General features: G+C 44.7%; 1 protein-coding gene across 2 annotated transcripts; it reads left to right on the top strand.

Annotated features, from left to right (window-relative positions):
* Nucleotides 1-864: 864 nt before the first annotated feature.
* Nucleotides 865-22,030, top strand: sv2ca (synaptic vesicle glycoprotein 2Ca). 2 transcript variants are annotated; one of them, XM_028995759.1, is made up of 13 exons: nt 865-978; nt 4,659-5,366; nt 9,690-9,870; nt 11,345-11,496; nt 15,283-15,416; nt 15,651-15,740; nt 16,006-16,116; nt 16,561-16,649; nt 17,362-17,526; nt 18,036-18,169; nt 18,258-18,461; nt 18,561-18,720; nt 18,844-22,030. In XM_028995759.1, exons 2-13 carry the CDS (start codon nt 4,781-4,783, stop codon nt 19,025-19,027), a joined length of 2,190 nt encoding a protein of 729 aa, XP_028851592.1. In that variant the 5' UTR covers nt 865-978; nt 4,659-4,780; the 3' UTR covers nt 19,028-22,030. The 2 variants fall into 2 exon arrangements, with proteins under 2 accessions (XP_028851592.1, XP_028851593.1); XM_028995760.1 differs by lacking the exon at nt 865-978 and adding an exon at nt 3,676-3,806 and having other exon boundaries at nt 18,844-19,027.
* Nucleotides 22,031-23,080: the final 1,050 nt, after the last annotated feature.

Below are 23,080 nucleotides of genomic sequence, written 5' to 3'. Positions count from 1 at the left end.
ACCGAGAGAACATAAGGAACCCAAAGAGAAAAAAAAAAACTCTAGCGCTCTAAAACGTGAACAGGCCCTGCCCTGCAAGTCACTACCAATCATCATTTTGCCCACACTTTATTAATGGGACCCTTAATAACCTTAAATAAAGCCTGGAATTCGGCACCAGTGGCGAATTCGACTCCTCACAGTCCAGAGATCTGTGGAGGGTTCAGGAATTATCTTACAAGATACATTAGCATCATTAGCATTAAATCACACTTAATAATAAGCACAACAGGCATAACATGTTCAGTGACTGCTTTTATTCCTTTATTCATCCCAAAATTTTATAATTGAAAATAATATTTGGTGGCTCACACCTTTCCTTTTATTCGCATGCAAACCCAGGGGTTTTTCACTTCATTTCACGGACCATTTTTCACCTCGGAAAAAAAAAGTGCAGCTTTTTTGACAGATCCAGAGCAGCGCTCACTTCTCTTCGCCAATCTGCGGAGCCTTGACTACTTGTCTCCAGTTACATAATTATTGAAACAATTACATAAATTGCATTGAGAGATATAACATTAAAAAACGAGAGAGAAAAAAAGCTGCATCATGTACAGTGTTGAATTACAGTTGCTCTAATATTGGGTGTTTGTGAGTTGAGCTCTTGCATTTTATTTCCGAAATTAGCATTCTATTGAACCACGCCCACATTGTCAATAACTAATTAGCCTCCGTCCTTTCTACCCTGTTTGCATTGCTGTAGTCATGCTTTATCCATTAAAGCATTGAGAAGCTGCGCGTGAGGAGCAGCACAGGCCTCTCTCTCTCTCTCTCTCTCTCTCTCTCTCCCCCCTCTCCCTCCTCCTCCTCTCTCTCTCCCTCACTGCAGAGACTCAGCTGCACCAGCAGCATCTACCTCAGCTCCCGGCTCGAGCGCAACTACACACCGGTGTCGCTTCTCCTCCAATGGCTTTTCCAGTCGGCAGGGCACCTTAAACGGTAAGAAACATCCTTCCTCCACTCCCACCCACTTTTCAGCGGCTTGTTTCACACCGAAGCCTTTTTCCTGCAGGCGTGCAGAAGAGCAGCACTGAACTGGTTTCTTATGGTTTTTACTGTTTGCTTTGTGCTTTAGTGTCACAGCCAACTCCAGAAATGTCTTTCAGCATATGCTGAAACACACGAAAGTGTCGCGGACAATTTGGTTCCAGTTTTTCATTCGCGATGAGATTTTATTTCATTTCTGCTTTATTTAATGAGCTCTGACAGCGGTAAATGTGACTCCATCAGCCCTGGGGCAGTGGTGGCTCTGCAGTCGGCCCACAGGTCACCTGGAGAGAAAAGCACCATTCTTTTCTGTGGTTCTATTCATGGTTCTGGGCCCGCATGTATGTGACATTTCGGCACGGACGTTCTGCATTCATGCCCCGTGCACGCTCCTACATAAAACTCCCAGCTTCAATGCATTTCAGCTCACATTTTTGCAAATTGCATATTGCAAATCCCTGGTTTAGTGGGTGGTATAGTTCATTTTCATAACCGCTGCAAAAGAACTGATATATTTTTAATAGCCCAGTGGTCAACTTTTACACTGATACAAGCACAACGTGTTCTAGAAAGAGGAGCTTAGAGCCTGTGACTCCACGCTTATTCCGAGGGTGAAAACATTCCGTGTGGTCCATCAGAAATCATTTTTAAAAATCTGTTCTTATTTCGGCGGAGGAGTGAAGGTTGTACCGTCCGGCTGCAGACTGCGGTGACTGGGAAGCGGCAACCTGCATATGAGTCACGCTCATTAGCCATCAGAGGACTTAAAGCAAAGGGACAATACCGACGTAAATCTTGTACCGGAGGAATGAGTCACCGTCCGCTTCCGGTACTTTAAAGGATGATTTCTCATGTGCTTTTCCTTTTTTTTGGGGATCCCGTTCTGCAGGATTCGTAAAGTGTAGATCTTTGTGCGCATCGTAGCTGTGGTGTTGGATGCACCTGATGGTTCCGCTCAGTCTGCCGTTCTCTCTGCGGTGCTCTCTGGCACGGCTGGGTGAACATATGTCGGGTGCTGAGAACAGACCAGCTCTCATTGTTCGTGTGAGAGGCCCTGCAGCACTTTGTGTGTGTGTGTGTGTGTGTGTGTGTGTGTGTGAGTGTGGGTGCAGGAAGCTCCGGTCCTGCCGCTCTCTCACTGCCCATTGAAGAAAATTCTTTATTGAATTACCTGCGGGCCAGGCGAGGGCAGGGCAGCCGGCCGAGGCCTGATGCGCACTGACAGCTTCAATGCCGGCCAGCTCAACCACTCACCCTCCCGCCTCCACAGACGCATTATGCACACGCGTGGCGCACGAGGGTCGGCTCGGCCAGCGAGACCCGCGCCGCAGCAGATCGAATGTGGGTTCAGAACCTTCCAGAACCGGTTTCCGGTTCTTTTTCACTGATCTTTTGGCTTCAGCTTTCCGCAGCCTGCTCAGATCGGGAAGAGAGCAAACACGTAACCCCATAAATGGTGACAGTAAAACCGGAGAAACTGGCATGCGGCCGTCTTCATGACGCTCTTCTAATGACGTCCTTCTTGCAAGCATGGAGGCAAAGGGCGGGTTCGATCTTGAAACATGCCATGTCTTCTCTCCGCCTCCCTGCCTGGGTAATGGCATCAGAGGCTGATGAAATCTCTTAACACAAGACGTCCCGGGCGCTCTCTCCGAGATGAGCCTGCGCGCTTTTAGCTCTGATTTGATTACGTCCAGCTCTGCCCATTAGGAGATTGGACTGGACTGATCTGCGCTGTCTGACACTAATGAAACAAACGGGCCCTCCAAACCGAGCTTGGTCTCTGCCATTCAGGGGGCTTGGCGGCTCACTGATGTCACTGAGAGTCAATTATGTACATGTATGTAGCATGTAGCGCTCTAACAACACACCACAATTGTACTTATGCAATATCAATAGTTTGGTTCATTTAAATTCATAAATCTTATTAATGAATGTTAATATTCCATATTTAATTTGACATATTTTAGGACTGTAAAATGGACCTGATACATTCACTTTGACGGTTTTGGCGCATGAATGTCTGGGGGAGGGTTAAAGAGGGGTCACCAGCATGTCAAAATGAACCAAAACAGGGAGGAAATACACTCAGCCGACCCCCCTGTCACATCCGACATGACGAGAACCTTCTGGAGTCTGAGACCCCCGGGTAGTAGCAAGTCTGCTCACGAACGCATTTCTGCATCAGGTATACTGAAAATGTTCAAATCATATTAAATAATAATTAAAGTAAATGCTACTTCACACAAAAAAATGTATTTAATTAGGAAAGCACATAATGACAATTCATTGAATTTATGATCGTTGCCATGATCAATTTCTATCGGCCAAGTGGTTCACTCCCTTTAATGCCGTTGATCTCAGCTAACGCACTGGCGCAACGTGCATGACCTGCTGCTGCAGTTTCTCCCGGCAGGCATCATGTGGACAAGGCCTGACGGCCAGTTCCAGTTTATTTGATCAGAACACATGGATAGAACTGTCTCACAAGTATAATCCTTTATTGAGCCACGTGCAAAATGTGAAGTCCTCGCTTGAAAGTTATTTGCATAATATTCAATATTTGAGACAGATACAAACTGAGTCACCTTGGGTAATTTCTAAGCAGAGTGGTTGGCGGAGAGTCTTCCCGACAGGCCTTCAGCCTTCATTAGACCTGCCTTGGACACCCCGGAGACGGGGAGAGACAAGAGGACACGGTGACATCAGCACCAGTGACATCATCACTGCTGTCCGTCAGAAGCCACTTAACACATATAAAGAAATCGCTCACATTGCTGGTGAGATCCATTTTTCATTTGAGAAGTTTGATTAGATTCAGTACCACAAAATGTATGAATAATGTATCATGTGTGTTTAAAATTCTTTTGGTGGGAGTTTCTAAATTTAGGGAAATCTGCACTCTCCCCTCACATTTTTCATGAATAATATTAACATTTGAGTTATTGTAAAAAAGACAAAAAAACAACAACAATGGGGCATGTTTCTCATGTTGACGCTCTGAGGCAGTGGTTAAGGAAGCGGCCCTGTAATCAGAAGATTGCCGGTTCAAATCCTGACCCGCCAAGGTGCCACTGAGGTGCCACTGAGCAAAGCACCGTCCCCACACACTGCTCCCCGGGCGCCATGGCAGCCCACTGCTCACTCAGGGTGATGGGTTAAATGCAGAGGACAAATTTCACTGGCTGTGCTGCTGTGTATCACATGTGAAAATCACTTCCCTTTCACTTCACTTATTTTATTGTATAAAAGGAAGTGAATTTAATGTGGAGGATTGCTTATTAGGCGACCCCTGCTCTCGTTCTCAGATCGGATTTAGTCTGAACTTTCCAGGGGGGCCAGGATGGATTTCATTTAAAATGAATTCATTGAAATGAAGACAGGGGTGGCGAATAACGACATCGGCAAGGGCCGCTGACAGGGTCGCTGTTTTAAAAGCGCATTAAAACAAGGGAGGAAACGTGATTTCAAGCGACTTACTCAAATTGTTAAAATAAATCCGCGTTTGGTTCCAGTGTTCAGTGTTTCACACACACATCCACACACACATCATCCCCCCGTCCTGGTCCTTAACCTGCCTCTGTTCCAGACACACACATCTGAGCCCCGCCCTCTCCCTCTGTCTTCCCCAGGGTTATGGATGATTGCTGCAGTGGGAGTTGAGAGGCTTGAGCGCTAACTACAGTCCGCCTGGTGTCTCCCCGCTGCGTCTCTGCACCTCCCTGAGCATCCCCTCCCCAGCCGTGGGCAGAACATGGACGAACCAGACAGCAACAGGACTTCCCTGATTCGAGGGGCCAAGGACCTGGCCAAGGAGGCCAAGCGGCACACAGTCAAAAAGGTCAACAAGGCGGTGGACCGGGCGTCGGATGAGTACGCCCAGCGCTCCTACCACCGCTTCCAAGACGAGCAGGACGAGGACGAGGACTTCTACAACCGCAGCAACTACGTGACCCAGCAGCCCGCCAACGACGAGGAGGGCTCCAGCGACGCCACGGAGGGCCACGACGATGAGGACGAGATCTACGAGGGCGAGTACCAGGGCATCCCCTCTGATGGACACCAACGTGACGGGCAGGTAGCCATTGGTCAACCTGTGCCGGACCGGTTGAAGGACCGCCGGGAGCTGGAGAACGAGAGGCAGGCGGACGAGGAGGAGCTGGCGCAGCAGTATGAGCTGATCATCCAGGAGTGTGGCCACGGACGCTTCCAGTGGCAGCTGTTCCTCACCCTGGGCATGGCGCTCATGTCTGACGGGGTGGAGGTGTTCGTGGTGGGGTTTGTTCTGCCCAGCGCTGAGACGGACATGTGTGTGCCGGACTCCAGGTCCGGTTGGCTAGGTAAGGCCTTCAATCTATAAATTCCATGACGGTGTTTTAGAATCGAATTTCTAAGAATGGATGAGGATACTGATCTGGATCAGGATATTTTGTTTAAATCCATCTGCTATTAAAAAATGAATGTGAATAAATGTCATGTCATGTCAAACGTGTGAGGAAAGGGGCGTGTGCACCCTGCAGTGGGTTGGTGTACCGCCCCAGGTGAGTCCCTGCTCTCTGCCCAATGTCCCGGCATAAGCGGTCATAGATGCTGAGTGAGAGAGTGAAGTTAACATGCTAACCAGCATGCAGCGGCATGTCCTTAAAGGTCTTATTGGTCCCCTAATACTGTATCTGATGTCTCTTAGCGAAATTCAGCCGTGGTACAGAATTAAAGCCACTTCGATCCAGTCCCACAATGAGATTTCCCCAGTACGTGCTGTTTCGGTGTCTGTACCTTTAAATTATAATGAGGACGAGAGAGGCGGGAGGAGGAGGAGAGCGGCCTATAGAAGTGAGCGGACATTCACCGAAATGACGTCATTAACACCATTCACCAACCACAATGTTTGGCACAGACAGGAAGTCGTGTAGGCATTTTTCCAGCAAAGATTTAATTAACCCACTGAGTCTCACGTCACGGAACTAAAAAAATGCATTTGTGCTCATTTTTACATCCAATCACAGAGAAACTGCAATGCTTTGCATGTTTGTAAGCCATGACAGTCCGTGGAGCTACTTATGTCAACATAAGGGGACAAATTCCAGATCCGACCGACTGAACTGCCGCTCTATGAATGGCGAAGCAGAATGACCAAAGCACGCTTTATACACATCGCCATATCTGGCCACTGCAGGACCATAAACAGGCTGGGGGAAGTTGTATTATTCATATTATCTCACAAAGTGAATTTTTCATGTCATGGGACCTTTAAAAAACACACCTCTGCAAAGTAATGAGAACATGGGGTCTGCCAGTAGCCACCCATTCTTGTTCCTCGAACCATTAAATCAAATGATTGTATATAATTGCATTTGAGTGCATTTATTACCCATTACAGATCTGGCGATAGATTAATCCATCACTGTTGCTGGTCCCGCTCCCTCTTTTTCCCACCCACCTCTCTGTTCCTGAGGAGCCTATAGGGCATTGTGTGTCACACTTCACCACGCTCTGTTTCGCCTCTTTCATCCTTCGTCTGCCTTTTTTGTCCTTCCTCTGTCCTGGCTTTTAAAGCGCAGCCGCACGTGTCCCACTGCTGAGGCAGCTCTTTCACGCCATTGATCTGAGAGGATTTTCCTACTGTGGCCTTCAAATGGAAACATCTTCAGGAGAAACATGGTGTCTTCGGGGGGGGGCTGACAGGATTCCCGGTGATCCAGCAGGTTTTCTCATTTATCTCAGAGAACCTCTCATTTGCTGCGGCTCTCGTTTGGCTTAAAACCATAGGCCTGGTGATGAAACAATAAAGAATTTTCTTTTCCTTGATATGTTTTAAGGAAGTCGTTTGATGGAAGTCGTTTTCATAACTTTTATAACTATAATTAAAAAAATATTCATTTATGTCCATTTATGCCATTATGGCCAATATGCCATAAATTAACAGGACATGTTCAGTGTTTTCCACTCTGATCCTAAATGTCAAAGGACACAGGAACAGAATTATAGAACAAGCAGGATTTGAATTTCATTGTGCAGCATGATTGAAAGGCTGATCGAATCAGAGGAATTGAATTAGGGCGATAACAGGATTCCATGGGAATGTGGGAGGAGACAGAGGCGGAAAAGACATGCAGAACAACAAGCGCTGGAAGTCAGACAGGGATCACTGCAAGAAAGCCAAAAGTAGCTGACACTACTATACTATAAAAATCAGCATGTGCACAACTGTGGACTTTTAGAGTGTTATCTTGCAGTCTCTTTGTTCTCCTCTGCCCTCTCATGTTTAATGTTGTTGTATAATTTCTCAGTTAATCATATGGTGAAAGACACAGAGCTCTTTCTTTCTTTCTTAAGACCTTATCTCCCTTCATCCCGCCCACTTTCTCTGCAAACTGGGATGCAGCTGGTAACCCATGCATATCAGCAGCTAGGAAATTCAGCACTGCAGAGACTCCGGCAGCCCTGTGTGTGTGTGTGTGTGTGTGTGTGTGTGTGTGCAGCAGTATACCCACTGCCTTAATTAGAGATAAAAACCAGCTCACCAGTTAGCACAGGGATAGTGTGTATTTATGAGCGTGCTCACCGGAGCTGTGTGCGTATCCGAGTGTGCTCAGGCACTGCACGCTGTTATGTAGCTCTCCAGTCAGGGGGAAAAAAAAGACAAAGGAGCATCAGGGCGTGAAATCAGAAAGGAAACTCAGCGTTTCCGCTGTTCTCTGGGGTGTCCTCACACAATCCGACAGCACAGGGAGAAATAAGAATGATGGAAATACGTAAACCGCGACCCTCGTGAGCCCCCCCCTCATCATCAGTAATATCAGGGGTGGAGAAAAAGCAGCCAGACCATGAGGAGATCGGGGGTGAGTCTATTAAAAACCCTTAACCTCAGTCATCGTCACCCTTATGTTGAAGTAGTCTGAATGGGACGTGTTTGTTGAAATGCCACGTGCATCCAGCCCCAAACTTCACACATAACCAAAGGCATGACTGCATCAGTCCTTCTGCTAACACCTTCATCCATCTTTTTAGCCCTCTGTGGCATTTATGGACCTGAGCATTCCAATAGGTCAACGTTTCAGCTGGTTAAAGTGAAGTGATTGTCATTGTGATACACAGCAGCACAGCACATGGTGCACACAGTGAAATGTGTCCTCTGCTTTTAACCATCACCCTTAGTTAGCAGTGGGCAGCCATGACAGGTGTCCAAGGATCGGTGTGTGGGGACGGTGCTTTGCTCAGTGGCACCTCGGTGGCACCTTGGTGGATTGGGATTCGAAACGGCAACCTTCCTTAACCGCTAGGCCACCACTGATCCACTGGTTTAAGCTATGATGCTTTAACACCTCCCATCCACGCTCATTGTCATGCCGCATCAGCCCAGGGACAGCAGAGCATGTGGTCAAGGTCCCCTGATTAAATCAGGCAGGATGTCGTCATCAGTCTTCTCTGGCCACCATCTCTCTTCAGCAGTTAAAAACTGTACAGTCCTCGTGGAGATGGTGAATGGTCAAAATGGGCCGATGCTTATGCTTAGAAGCTCAGTTTTCCTCCTGCAGTGGAAGTGCTTTTTTTTTTAAAAAGATGACTGCACCTCCCTTGGTTTGTACAGCGCAGTGCTGTAAGAATCTGATTAACGAAATGAAAGTCCACACTGAAAGGGTGAGAAATCATTGTTTCTGACAACACCCTGGATTGGACCTGAGGGACTGCACGTTCACGCTGAGAGACCTGTCACCATCGCTGTCAAAAACGTGCCCAGTCTGATGCAGATGAAGCATGCAGTTCCAAACATTAGTTACTCTGATAGACTGAGTGTATGGCTGTGCTGTAATATACAAAGTGCTTGGGGAGTGTTTGCTGATGTCGCATCAATTATGTCTTCTGGGTTTTAAGAATTAAGCAGACATGAAAAGAGAAACCAGCCACCCACTCAGCCCTTTTTGTTGGCATGTAGTTCATTTTAAGATGCCTTTGTGGACGATTTAAACCCCCTCCTGACTATAAGTTACACAAGAAAGTGTAGCCAACACACACACAGACCTGCTGAAGCCATCTTGCTACTTGAGAGAGAACCGAATTCCTCATTGTGCAGCTCCTCTGTGCTTACATACCAGTTTAAACCCAACTTACTACCATTGTGAGATATTTAACCCCGAGTGTCTCCATGGGGACTGTCCCTGTAACTACTGATTGTAAGTAGCTCTGGATAATGGTGTCCGATAAATGCCAAGAATGGCATGTAAACTGTTCTTTAAAAGTCTATAGGACTTTTCAGAATCTTGGAAAGACCAATTTGAAGAACATGTCTTGGAACAGGTTTGGAGAGTGTTTAGGTATTCCATCCTCTGAAGGATGGACTTGGAAGGATCCTAGATATCGAAACAGTGCTTTGATGGCAATGGAGACTTGAACTGTTCTGTGTTAAAAAATCTTTCCATGACTTTGAGATGCATCTGTGAAGGACTTCCAAATTCTAATGAATCAACCATGAAGTTGTCAGGACTTCAGCTAAAGCCAATAGATTCCAGCATTTAAGACACTGCTTAGAACGCAGAGAAAATCAATGCCTCCTCCGCTAAATACATGTAAATTCTGATCTGATTCTTTTTTTATTAGCTCTGACAATTGCTCCGAAATGTAGAGAATGAATATGATTTTTTCTCTTTCCTTTACTCCTGCAGGCAGCATAGTCTACCTTGGCATGATGGTGGGGGCGTTCTTCTGGGGTGGCATGGCAGATAAAGTTGGCCGCCGGCAGTGCCTGCTCATATGCATGTCCTTGAACGGCTTCTTCGCCTTCCTGTCCTCCTTTGTGCAGGGATACGGACTCTTCCTCTTCTGCCGCATGGTTGCCGGCTTCGGGTGAGTCAGCAGGTCTCATAAATACTTTTCCATCTACATTTCTGGGACATTATGGGCCATTTATCCTGCGACATGGAGCTAATATATTTGAAAATTACAAATACACTGACTACAAGACACCTATTGGACTGTATAGGCTTTGTTGATTCCACAGGTACGCTGTGGCAATTGTTGGTTTGTTAAGGCAGGAAAAATTCAAAGCAGAAACATCAGAGAAGAAGAATGTGAATAAGGATGCAAGATTGTAAGGGCGGTAGTAGCCTAGTGGGTAACACACTCGCCTATGAACCAGAAGACCCGGGTTCAAATTCCACTTACTACCATTGTGTCCCTGAGCAAGTCACTTAACCCTAAGTTGCTCCAGGGGGGGACTGTCCCTGTAACTACTGATTGTAAGTCGCTCTGGATAAGGGCGTCTGGTAAATGCCGTAAATGTAAATGTAAATGTAACAATGGCCATGTTTCAACCTCAGTCAGTTAAACGTAAGACCATTGTTTCGCTGTTTAGAAGTCGGGACACTGTCACGACTGTAATTTTTTGTCTGGACTACCTTATGTTTACTGGGAGTTATCAGGAATAGTTCCCACAGTGGGTTCTAAGGATCTGCATTCTCTATAAGCTCCTGAGTAATTGTGCAGCTTCATCTTTCAGACGCAGCTGTTCTTAACCGTCCTGTGAATGAAAGTGGATCCCACAAAAAGCATTACAGGATGTTGTAAATGTGATAAGTGAACCGGCGTTTAATAAAAGTTCCCCAACCGGTGCTCAGATTCTCCCCCAACACCCACAGCGGCTGGTGTCAGGAGTCGGCTTTGATGAATGACACACGGCCCCTTCTCTATCACGAAAATGTCTGCCTTCCGCCCAACATAATAGACTTTTTTTTTTTTACCCTTGGACAGACAGTGCATTACATCGGGTCCGATCAATAGCCACTGCAGTGCTGTTCGCTTCACTCCCGCTGTGCGATGGTGCCTCTGGGATGCTAATTAAATAACTAGTTGCTGGAATGAAGATATTGGTGTTGCTGGCCCGTGTGAATGCTTGCCTTCCGTCCATAGGTTCAGACTCACAGGTCTCGTTTTTTTTTCTAATGCCAGCTCCAGGGACAGCTGTGCCGTGAAGGTGATTCATTAACTCGAGTCCATCAAAAAAGTGGGGGACGCATTTTTATCAAGAAAACCAAATTCTGTACACTTTCTTCAGAAATCTGTGGGAATAAAAAGGAAAAAGGACCCATCAATTTTAAACAAACGTTACTGTGTAGCTAAGGTTGGGTGGTAGTAGCCTAGTGGGTAACACACTCGCCTATGGACCAGAAGACCCAGGTTCAAACCCCACTTACTACCATTGTGTCCCTGAGCAAGACACTTAACCCTAAGTTGCTCCAGGGGGGGACTGTCCCTGTACCGATTGTAAGTCGCTCTGGATAAGGGCGTAAATGTAAATGTGCCCCTTTGTTGCCCCCTACAGGATTGGAGGGGCAGTGCCCATTGTCTTCTCCTACTTTGCGGAGACACTGGCTCGAGAGAAGCGAGGGGAGCACCTGAGTTGGCTCTGTATGTTCTGGATGATCGGGGAGATCTATGCCTCAGCGATGGCGTGGGCCATCATCCCTCACTACGGTCAGTATAAACACATAAACTGATTCTGCAGATGTACACACCTTCTACACTGGCTGCAGCCACACACACCTGGTGAAGTTGCACAGCTGTGAATGAGCAGTGCAGGCCAAAAGTTTGGACACACCTTCTGATTCAATGTGTTTTCTTTATTTTCATGACCATTTACGTTGGTAGATTCTCACTGAAGGCATCAAAACTATGAATGAACACATGTGGAGTTATGTACTTAACTAAAAAAGGTGAAATAACTGAAAACTTGTTTTATATTCTAGTGTCTTCAAAATAGCTGCCCTTTGCTCTGATTACTGCTTTGCACAATCTTGGCATTCTCTCAATGAGCTTCAAGAGGTCGTCACCTGAAATGGTTCTCCAACAGTCTTGAAGGAGTTCTTGCACTTGTTGGCCCCTTTGCCTTCACTCTGCGGTCCAGCTCACCCCAAACCATCTCGACTGGGTTCAGGTCCGGTGACTGTGGAGTCCAGGTCTCCACTTTTTGTTAAGTACATAACTCCACATGTGTTCATTCATAGTTTTGATGCCTTCAGTGAGAATCAATGTACATGGTCATGAATATAAAGAAAACACATTGAATGAGAAGGTGTGTCCAAACTTTTGGCCTGTATTGTATGCATTAGTAAAATGCATCTTTTGGAGCAGTTTTAACATTCAGTGACATTTTAGTCACTGAATTTAATGCACGCATTTAATATCCACAGCCAGCAGAGATTATAGCAGGAGGGAAAGTGAAAAATGCTGCCATGTCCCAGTCCTGGTCAAGGTGCCACTTGTGCTGGTCTGCAGGGAGCCGTCCTGTGCCGGTGCTCTGAGTGGGGTTAAGTGATTAATGCAGGGATATTTAAAGGATGAAGGCGTGCCGCTGGGAGACGGGACTCAGTGATTTATGACACCTCATCACCAGGAATGAGCCGCACTCATCAATAAAGGGTGGAGTGGAGGGGGGAAGACGTGCTGCTTGTAATGGATGTTAACGGGATTTACCGTAATGCCACCGTGGAATCGGTGGGTTGCTCTCTCTCTCCCTCTTTCTGTGGTTATGACACAAAGCCAGGTCGAGTGATTTATGAGCGGGCGGACTCTCGCTATCTGAATCATGGATGCTTTGCTGCAGCTGTGAAATCGATAGGAAACAATCAGGGCTGCAACAAAAGGAGGAGTGAGTTCCACAGCACGCTCACGCTCCGACAAACCCACCCCTCCTCCTGCTGATGAGTGGCTGCCACCGAGATTTCCAATTTACTGTGGCTGGGACTTCACATGCATGCAAACAGCCACACACACACACACACACACACACACACACACACACATATATACATACATTTATATATTCCTGCACACCGACACACTAATGCATTCACAATGAACACACAAAAATGTTCCTACCTACCCATACGTAAAATTGGTAGATGGACACAGAGATATATAATAAATATATAATAGAATATATAAAATAGAATATGCTTTTCCACACACATAAATACTGTAAACACACTGTGTACATATACACACATACACATACAAATAGACAAATGTCAGAATTTCTCCCTGCATCTTTGATTATTGTTCATTTTCAAAAAAGAATGTCCTTACAACATGCTGAATCTGCTCGGCGGCTCTTTGAGTGGTAGCTCATTTATGGCTGTCATTTGCCCTCTTGGGGCTGCGGGACCTGGGGACAGGTGTGTATCGATTTCACAATAAGGAGTTGTGGCCAGCGAATGAAGGACTGATGGCAGAACCAACTCCCACTTTCTCCAGTTGTCATCCCACCACCCTTTATTTTTCCAACCATAACAGCAATGAATCATTTTACACCATTTCTGTGCCCGGGTCTAAACCCGCCACTACCAATGAAATATATTTTTACCCATCTCCTGCCAGTGGTAGACAAAGCTCAAAACTGTGCTATGTTATTATGGTTATTGTTATAACCATCTAAATAAATTGCTTCAATTTAGAATGACTTTGCGCTTCAGTTGTAACATAAGCTAGACCAGACGGATGGATTCTGGAGTTCACATTATCCTCCCACCGGGCTCATTTAACACTGCGGCGGCAACAGTGCGGTAATGAAAAGGCCTCAGTTTCCATGTTTCCCCTGAGCTCGTCAGTTAATCCCAGCATCCCAAGCTGCCATCAGAGCTTCTGTCTGAAATCCCGTTTCGCGGCAACTCCGACCCCTGATGTCCATACCCCACTGCCATCTACGTCTTAAAACACAATTGCTCCCCAGGCGAGAGTAGGAGGTCACATGATGGCTCCCCACTCTGCATATAAACATCAGTGTGTCCAGTTTATGGGACTGGATTAATAACAAAATAATTTTTCTCCTGAGGATTTATCTGAGTCCCCGCTGGAGATGAATGCAGCATCATTGGATGTGCAACTGGCATCACTGGCAAGTCATCAAAAAGCCTTCATTCCATTACAAAGGGAGCTATTAAGTGGAAGCACAATGGATTGTGGGAAAGCAGCGTGCAGAGCAACATAGGCTCCTCCTTCCTCTGCTCTCAGCGCATGACTTTGTCATCCTTACTTCCTTACTACTTCTTAGTTCCAGGAGGTCAGGTTCAGGCCCTTCTGTCCCATAGACTTATTAGCTGCTGTGTGAGCCAGTTCGTTTCCTTCACCATCAAGAGGTGGAAACCATCAAGGATCATCTTCACTAAGATGGGAGGACAGCAGAAGATAATTCTCCACCGGCTCTGCATTGCTGATATATATCATATTCAGACCTGACCCTTGCCTGAAAGCAAATAAAATTAATTATCACAATATCTTGGAAAATCTAAGCACATAAAAGTACTTTTAGGGAGAACTCTCCAAAGCATTGTTATTTCCAAAAAGGGTGAGTCAAAAATCTAATTTTTGAATAAATAGATCTGGGTTTCAGTTCTTCCTGCTTCTTATCGGTCAGCGTCTCTTCTACCCATCCAGCAAGTGTCTTTTAAACTAGTTCCATTTTTAATACATTGCTCCCCCTGTTGGGAGGTTTTGCAGAGACACACCATCAGAGCTGGGCTCATATATGACGTGTCAGTTACTTTTCTGAATGCTCTTTGAGAAGCTCATTTGTGTCTCTCTCCATTACCTCCCCTCTTAGCTCGTGCACTGATGCTTTAGCATCTCGGCTTAATTAAAACGTGGTGGCAAACCGCCATCCCAGCACTCAGCTGAATTAAAACAGTCAATTGCCTGTCTGAGGGGAACCTGCCATAAAATGCAGCCTTTCCAGAACCCTGCAGGTTCGCAGCAGAGGAAAAGGAACTGATCCAAGCAGATCTGAGAATGTGTTTTTTTTTTTTGCCATTTTGTGGAGCAGCCCCCAGCAGTCCTCGCCATAGACAATGCTGTTTCTTTGTTTCGGGTGGGAAGAAAAAGAGGAAATTAATGAGTTTAGCCACCAGGACTGAACTGATGGAATCAGCCACGACAAGAAAAATAGCATTGTGCATCCCTCACTGCAGCCGTGTGGTGTGTAATCTATTTCACCAATGAGAGCAAACAACCAATGATCTCATCAAATGATTGCACAACCATGTAAAAGGTTCTATATGAAAGTGCCATTGTAAGCATTCATCTATTTAATGCTTGATTATGGAGCTGTAGAGCCTCTGGAATGAGACAATGTGTTCTTATTTATCTGCAAGCATTTGTAATGTATGTCTTTGAAGGTGTGTGTTAAGTACAGCTATTTTCTTTTTTTCAATTTTTTTTATTGATTTGGAGTGTGGTTGTCTGATGTGTATATGTTCCTGTGTGCAGGCTGGAGCTTCAGCATGGGATCAGCCTACCAGTTCCACAGGTGGCGAGTCTTCGTGGTGGTGTGTGCCCTGCCCTGCGTCTGCTCCGTTGTTGCTCTTACCTTCATGCCTGAGAGCCCCCGTTTTTACCTTGAGGTAAACAAGAACATGAAGGATAGGCGGAGTCACTACAGGTCCAATGCTTTTTACTGTTTTGTTAAGACAATGAAACTGTCTTAATAAAAGTAATATTATTTAGATAATCTCTAGAATCAGCATCTTTATCTAGTAAATCTGTATACAGAGAAAGGGAATCATTATGATTACTAATCATCTTCCTTGAATTTAATAAGAAATGATAACCCCATTGACTCTTGCCTGCTTTTCAAGGTGGGGAAGCACGATGAGGCCTGGATGATCCTCAAACAAATCCATGACACCAACATGCGAGCTCGTGGACAGCCTGAGAAAGTCTTTACTGTGAGTCCCCACAAAAATATCGTCCCAAAAAAGATCTCCCATTCATAATAAGAATCCCATTTGTGTTAATCGACTAACCAAACAAGCAATTCATTTGCGACCAAACAGAGAAATCACAACCACCACCATATGATACAGTAGCTCAGTACTGTTGTGATGTTTCAGGCATTTATATATGAGCATTGATTCATAGTATTTTATTTATGTATTATACGTCTAGTTTGGTTAACTCTGAATGGACCATAAAATGTGTCTTTACTTCTAGGTGAACAGAATCAAGATCCCCAAACAGCTTGATGAATTGGTGGAAATGGAGTCAGAGTCTGCCAGTGTCTTCTCCAAAATCATCTTCAGGGTGAAGGCCGAACTGTATGGGGTGAGTCTAGACTGTGCAGACATTAGTATCACCATGCATTATGAAAATCAGGAACAAAATTAATCCACGTCACTTCAGTGCTTGAGGGTGGGCCTGTCTGCCATGCAGGGAGCACAGGAGCTGCAATCAGTTGTTGTTTCTCACTCGAGAACATAACCTGCAAAAAATGCATCTGAATTGCTATACCAATTGGTTCAGGAAATTTGAATAAATGGATTTTATTGGCTGGCGCTTGCTCTCTGCAAGAAAAGTTCAGTATTATTTTCTGGTGCCAGCCCCACATGCAACGTGGACCAACAATTTAGTGGCATTATCCCTATCAAAGTGAACAGGAAGCGCCTTCTTGGACGCCTTTAGCAAAACGCTTGACAGTCCTAATTGTATGTGATGAACAACATGTGCTGCATCTTCTGACAAGTATTTGAATTTACAATCTCTTTTCAGATTTGGTTGAACTTACTGAAGTGTTTCAACTATCCGGTTAAAGACAACACTGTAAAGCTCGCCATTGTATGGTTCACACTGTCGTTTGGGTAAGTGTTTTTTTACAATGCTACTAATTACATATTTATTGTATACATGTACAGCATTTATCAGACTCTTTCAGAGCAATTTACAATCAGTTGTTACAGGGACAGTCGCCCTGGAGACAACTCAGGGACACAATGGTAGTAAGTGTTGTTTGAACCTGTGACTTGGTGGTCTTCTGGACTCGATTACTACCACCCACAAGACACATATGTCTTATACTACATACGTGTGAAGTACATGTTTACATACGTATATACTGTATGTGTAAAACTCTAACATCATACTATCCCTTATGGTAACACTTTGTATAGATGTGACTGTGTTCACTTGATGGTGTATTATATATATATATAAGAGTGGTAGTAGCCAAGTGTATAACAGGGTCTGTCCCTGTAACTACTGATTGTAAGTCGCCATGGATAAATGCTGTATTCCTGTTGGAATACTTCCTGTATGCAGATATGTCTGCACAATGAGGGCAGTGGTGGCCTAGCTGGTAAGGATTGCGGCTGGCCGGTTCAAATCCCGATCTGCCACTGAGGTGCCACTGAGCAAAGTACTGTCCCCACACACTGCTCCTGGGCGCCTGTCATGGCTGCCCACTGTTTACCAAGGGTGATGGTTAAAAGCAGAGGACACATTTCATTGTGTCACTGTGTGCTGTGTTGCAGTGTTTCCCAAAGACAATCACGTCACTTTCACTTTCATGTACAGGTACTATGGTCTCTCTGTCTGGTTCCCTGATGTCATCAAGCACCTCCAGGCTTATGAATATGCATCCAAAGTGAAGGTCCACACCAATGAACGAATAGAAGACTTTACTTTCAACTTCACCTTAGAGAACCAAATACACACAAATGGCATGTTCATTAATGACAGGTACAGTAATGTTATAAAATAAATCTGTCTATGTAGCTATAAGGCTTCTGTTTAATATTAACTGGAATAGTAGATTTAGGAGAGTGGAAGAAGGCAATATGAACTCTAAAGGCCTTGTACTTTGATTACCTGAAAACTTGCTTACATGTTCACAATCAGTCAGCTTCTGCCTATTGATGCTTCGATACATCACACAAAATACTGATGAGCCTTTGCAGCTTAGATAAAGAAATGCATGTACCTTTAGTTAATGAATGTAATGCATGCATGTAAGAGCAACAATTATCAGCAACTATTAATGTTGAGTTGAACCAGTAATGCAAGTCTGTCATTTTAAAAGCCTCATTGATTATTACACTTACCCCAACAAACTGATAGTATTCCCAAGATCTACCAAGCTGTAATTGCTGCACATGCATGATTCTTTGACCACGTAAAAAAACAATGTGCAAACACCCTAAACGTTTGACAGGTTGTGTACATTGATGTATGTTGTGCTGTTTATGCAGGTTTATGAATATGAAGTTGAAGTCTGTCGCCTTCGTCGACTCTACCTTTCGTGACTGCCACTTTGAAGATGTTACATCTGTGGGTTCATTCTTCAAAAACTGCACCTTTATTCACTCATTTTTCTACAACACGGGTGGGTTGTGTAATTTAATCTAACTTCTTTGAGATATTCTGCACATCACATTCATGGTTCGGGTTGACTTACTGGAATGTAATGGCAGATATTGATGACTCCAAACTGATTGGGACGGAGGTCATAAATAGCACGTTCATCCACAACAAGACGGGCTGTCAGGTCACCTTCGAGGACGACTACAGTGCCTACTGGGTGTACTTTGTAAACTTCCTGGGGACGCTGGCGGTGCTACCAGGCAACATTGTGTCTGCTCTGCTCATGGATAAAACTGGGCGCCTGTCCATGCTGGGTAAGGTGTCCTTCCTCAGGAAGGATTTTTTTGGGGATTTGCTTGGTAAGTGAAGACTGCAACAGTCCTCTGAGTTCTTCTGGGTGATTCCACCTGCAGGCTTCTCCATGATCCTTTCTGGGATCAGCTGCTTCTTCTTGTGGTTTGGGACCAGCGAGGCCATGATGATCGGGATGCTGTGTCTCTACAATGGCCTCAGCATTTCAGCCTGGAACTCACTGGACGTGGTCACGGTGGAGCTTTACCCCACAGACAGAAGGTGCATCTGAAATAAGTGATATATGTTCACAATTACTACGATTTTATTATATTAATGGATATTTTAGGACTTGATTGAGGAGGAACGTATGGTCATGACTCTCTGGTTCTCCCCCTGTTGCAGATGTACTGGCTTCGGCTTCTGCAACGCTCTGTGCAAACTGGCGGCTGTGCTGGGGAACCTGATTTTCGGCTCGCTGGTGGGCATCACCAAGGCCATCCCCATCCTCCTGGCTTCCTCGGTGCTGGTCGGAGGGGGTCTGGTGGGACTCCGCCTGCCAGACACGCGCTCCAACGTGCTCATGTAACCTCCCGGTCCGCTTCGGAGGGCTGCGGCACTGGACACGAGGCTTAACTCTGCACCCGCTGGCGTTCCATAGCCACGGACAATAGCTGCTGCTGATCTTTGTTCACGTTAAGAAGACCAGTTTTACGTGCATTTTTAGCCCAATGCACGAGATCAAACTGGCAGTGGTCAATGAAGGATCACGTCCTCCTTATTGGTGATGATTTTTCTTCAACACACTAAGAAGTTATGTAAGGCATAGATAGAAGTGTTAGATAAGATATGAGGAAGCAATCAATCCCCCTCCATGAAAAATGTCACAATGTTAAGATATGGTGAGATTTATTTTCTTACAACATGCAGATGTACAGAATGCTGCACATACTGCATGCATGTATGTATAGATGTGTATATATTTGTATATTTTTGGCAAATTGTTGTGTTCATTATTGCAAGGATAAGGACCATTATGTCACAAATTAACAAGCGATTGGCATGGGTGTGCAGTCAGGGTCCTAATGAGCAGACATGGCCGACTGTGTCATGCTGCGCCTCGGCCGCATAGGAACAAGGTGGGCAGAAGATCACACAGCGAGGCTGGACCACCCAGACGCTGCACATCTGTCCCACCGGCTGCCGAGAGACAACCAGACGGCAGCTGAACATCTGCATCACCTGCCTCACAATCCTGACAGCTTTAGAATACATAAAAAAAAAAAAACATGCTTCCTGTAGGTTTCCATAGAATCATTTTCTGTTTCATCTGGATCCCGTGGGGCCACCAGTCAAGATAGCAATGATATCAGTGATCCAGCTTGCTGAAAGGAGTTAAGCCTCATGCACCAGTGTCCTGCCCATTGACACCCAGGCCATAAAATTACTGCTTTGGGGACATAATATGTGTACATATCAAAAGTAGCATTATGCTAACCCTTACCTGTCAACATGTTATCATATGTCCTGCTGTTACTTGGTCTTATTCTGCTTGTGTGTGTGTGTGTGTGTGTGTGTGTGTGTGTGTTAATTTGAATGCCTGTTCTGTGAAGTGTGCTGCAGCAACTCTCTGTACATACATTTGTGTCATGCTGCTTCCTCTCGGAAACACTGAATGGCCTTTGTTTTAATAACGTGCCTCTCCGTCACTGGAGTTTTCTCATCCGTCGGCAAGAGGAAGTGGGTTGCGTGTCCTGCTCTGGGCCTGCAGACATGCAGAGAGCTTTCCTGGCACCTGCTCCAAAAAAAAAAAAACAGGTCAAAAGAGGCTCGGAATTCGTGAAAACTAAATCTGTCCTTCTCCATGATAGTCTGGAGGCTTGCAAGATTTCATTCTGCAGACTTTGGAGGACCACACTTTGGTTTGAGTGGGAGGGAGGGGTGTTGGTCCCACCCGGATGGCACCATACAGTAGCAGCGTAAAGGGATGGAGGTCCATATCCGAGCTGCAGTTTATTTAATAGGGAAACTCATACAAATGCTGTCAACTCTGATGGTTTCAACGTAACTCTCACCAAACATGCATAAACAGCATCACGCGCAATAAGAAGCCAGTGGTTTGGTTTAGTTTAGTGATGGTGTTCCAGGGGTCTCCAAATCCAGTCCTGGTTTTTTAAATATCCTAGTATTCACACTTGAAAGGTGTGCTGGAGAATAATTAATACCTTATTTTAAAATCAGCAATATACTTTTCTGACCTATAATAATAATAGAACTAATAATAATAATAATAATAATAAGTTGACCATTAATTTGACATTGTTCTATATGCCTAGTAGGATCCTGAACACTGATATTGTAATTTAATCTTACAGTTCACCCTTTGGTTGCATTAATTTAATATATTTGTGTAGTGTGCATTTTTAACAATTATTAACAGCTAGCATGACAAGTGATGCCAAGCAATATCATATGTACTAAATAACAAAAAATATTTTCTTACACTCTGTATTTAATGTAGGACATTCTAAAACAAAAGGTTTTCCTTTACAGAGATATATGATGATAATTAAGGGTCCATTGAAAGGATGTGAACCATGGGTCTGCTTTGTGTTGCCTATAGGCAAGGTTTATTCATGTGTGTGAGTATTTATTTATTTAATGTGTGTGTGTGTGTGTGTTGTGCTCGGGCCATGTGGTGAAACTGTATGCATATTTAGGCTATTTATTTATTTATTGTTCTGTTTACTAGTGAAGAGCAGCCAATCATAGAGAATATTCCAGAGATAATCATTTAAAATACATTTTTTGAATGGGCGTATGACGTGCCAAAGTTGTATTTTGCTGTCACAGTCTCAGCAGAGCTATGCATTTGTCTTCTCTCTTTATTTTGTCTGCTCAGCTCTGAGATTCCAGTACTGGATGCTTAGGTGCAGCGCATCTTGTGTACATAACCACTGTGCGTCGGTGTACATGTTTACGTGTCCGTGTGAGTGGGTGTGTACGTGATGTATATAATTTCAGTGTAACTGCCTCAAATGGTCCCGGCTGACTGAACCGTCTCAGTGTGAATAAAGTGACTTGCGTTTGTTCTTCAGCCCCTCCAAACCCTAGTCAAAATGCATGAGTCAGCGTCTCATTTGGGCTTATGTTCTTCCAGACAGGCTGTAAATATCGGCCTCATTCGAAGTAAAATGTGAATGTACTCACCATTTATCATTTTATTTGAGTGGACATAGAGAGACATTTAAAGGGAAGAGGATGCGCCAGTACCTGGGTGGATGTAAGAATAAAAAGACTATAGCCTGTGTGTGTGTGTGTGTGTGGTTGTGTGTGTGTCGGTATATGTAAAAGTATTTGCCAAATAAATATTGTTTACTACGGTGTGAATTCTGAGTGTGAGTCCTTTTTGAGGCTTCTGCTTTATTCTGAATTGCTCAAAATAAAAATACTAGAATGGCTTTTAAAATAAGCCAATTTGCAATGATTCATCAAATAAGTAACCTTTTGTAATTGTATGTTTTTCTTGTGATTCCCTGTGGTTTTGGTTACGGTGGAGAGTTGCATTTGCTTTACATTTTGAGTACCAAGAAACGTGAAAATGTCATAATGAAAAACTAGAATATGAAAGAATTGAAAATTCTAAACAACAGTTTTCAATAATAAAAACTGTATGTTCTGTATTCCAAACTTGTTCAGCACTGATTTCTAATCAATTCGCCAAAAGTTTTAATTGTTGTACTTTTGTCCTATAAAATGAGATGCCAAAAACATACGCAAAAGTGATGTTATTGAGTTGTCTTAAAAGAATGTGATCTTACGTGACGTGCATGAGCACAAATGTTAATATTATAAATATACCATTGTTCATCTATTTCCCAAATCCATTACAGAGTACAGGGTGGCACTACCCAGGGATGTACATGCAAGGACAGGGGTGAATGAAACAAATCATTCCAAGTCAGACACCAAGTGTGAAGATTACGTGCACAAAAAAATTCAAACGGCAATTCCTTTCGTAATTGGCAATTCAGTATTTTGTCAAAATATTATATAGAGGTTTACTTCAAGTGCTGTGCTGGCCTTTCAGAAAAGCCTTGTTATTCTATTTATTATTCATTTTTTTAACGAATTACGGATTGCATCAGCACTTTCCACATTGAATTGCCAACTGCAATGTAATTTTGCAATTTCAAATCACGTGCTCAGATTGGATATTGAATTGTCAACTACAAAATGAATTTTTGAGAAAGGTTGAGAAGGTAATCAGAAGGTTGCCGGTTCGAATCCCGATCTGCCAAGCTGCCACTGAGGCGCCACTGAGCAAAGCACCGTCCCCACACACTGCTCCCCGGGCGCCTGTCATGGCTGCCCACTGCTCACTCAGGGTGATGGGTTAAATGCAGAGGACAAATTTCACTGTGTGCACCGTGTGCTGTGCTGCTCTGTATATCTCATGTGACAATCACTTCACTTTAAAAACTTTAAAAGTGCAGGCACCACAGGCACATCGATCCTGGTGCAGTAATACGGACGAGCCGCCAGGGGGCGCCGGCCGCGCGGGTGTCGGCGCGGTCCTCGGACGGCGGATCAGAGCGCAGCTGCGGGGCTCCGTTTGGCGGTGCGCGGCGGTGGTGGCGGC

The sequence above is a fragment of the Denticeps clupeoides genome, chromosome 11 (assembly GCF_900700375.1).
Source record: "Denticeps clupeoides chromosome 11, fDenClu1.1, whole genome shotgun sequence".
In the NCBI taxonomy this organism is placed as follows: domain Eukaryota; kingdom Metazoa; phylum Chordata; class Actinopteri; order Clupeiformes; family Denticipitidae; genus Denticeps; species Denticeps clupeoides.
This window is presented reverse-complemented; position numbering and strand designations above follow the sequence as displayed.

Excerpts from the sequence above, each read along its gene's own strand:
- sv2ca (XM_028995759.1), top strand. The coding sequence starts at position 4,781 with ATGGACGAACCAGACAGCAACAGGACTTCCCTGATTCGAGGGGCCAAG. Across the intron at positions 15,417-15,650 it reads GCCCCCGTTTTTACCTTGAG|GTGGGGAAGCACGATGAGGC; the intron begins GTAAACAAGAAC and ends CTGCTTTTCAAG. Across the intron at positions 18,721-18,843 it reads CTTTACCCCACAGACAGAAG|ATGTACTGGCTTCGGCTTCT; the intron begins GTGCATCTGAAA and ends CCCCTGTTGCAG.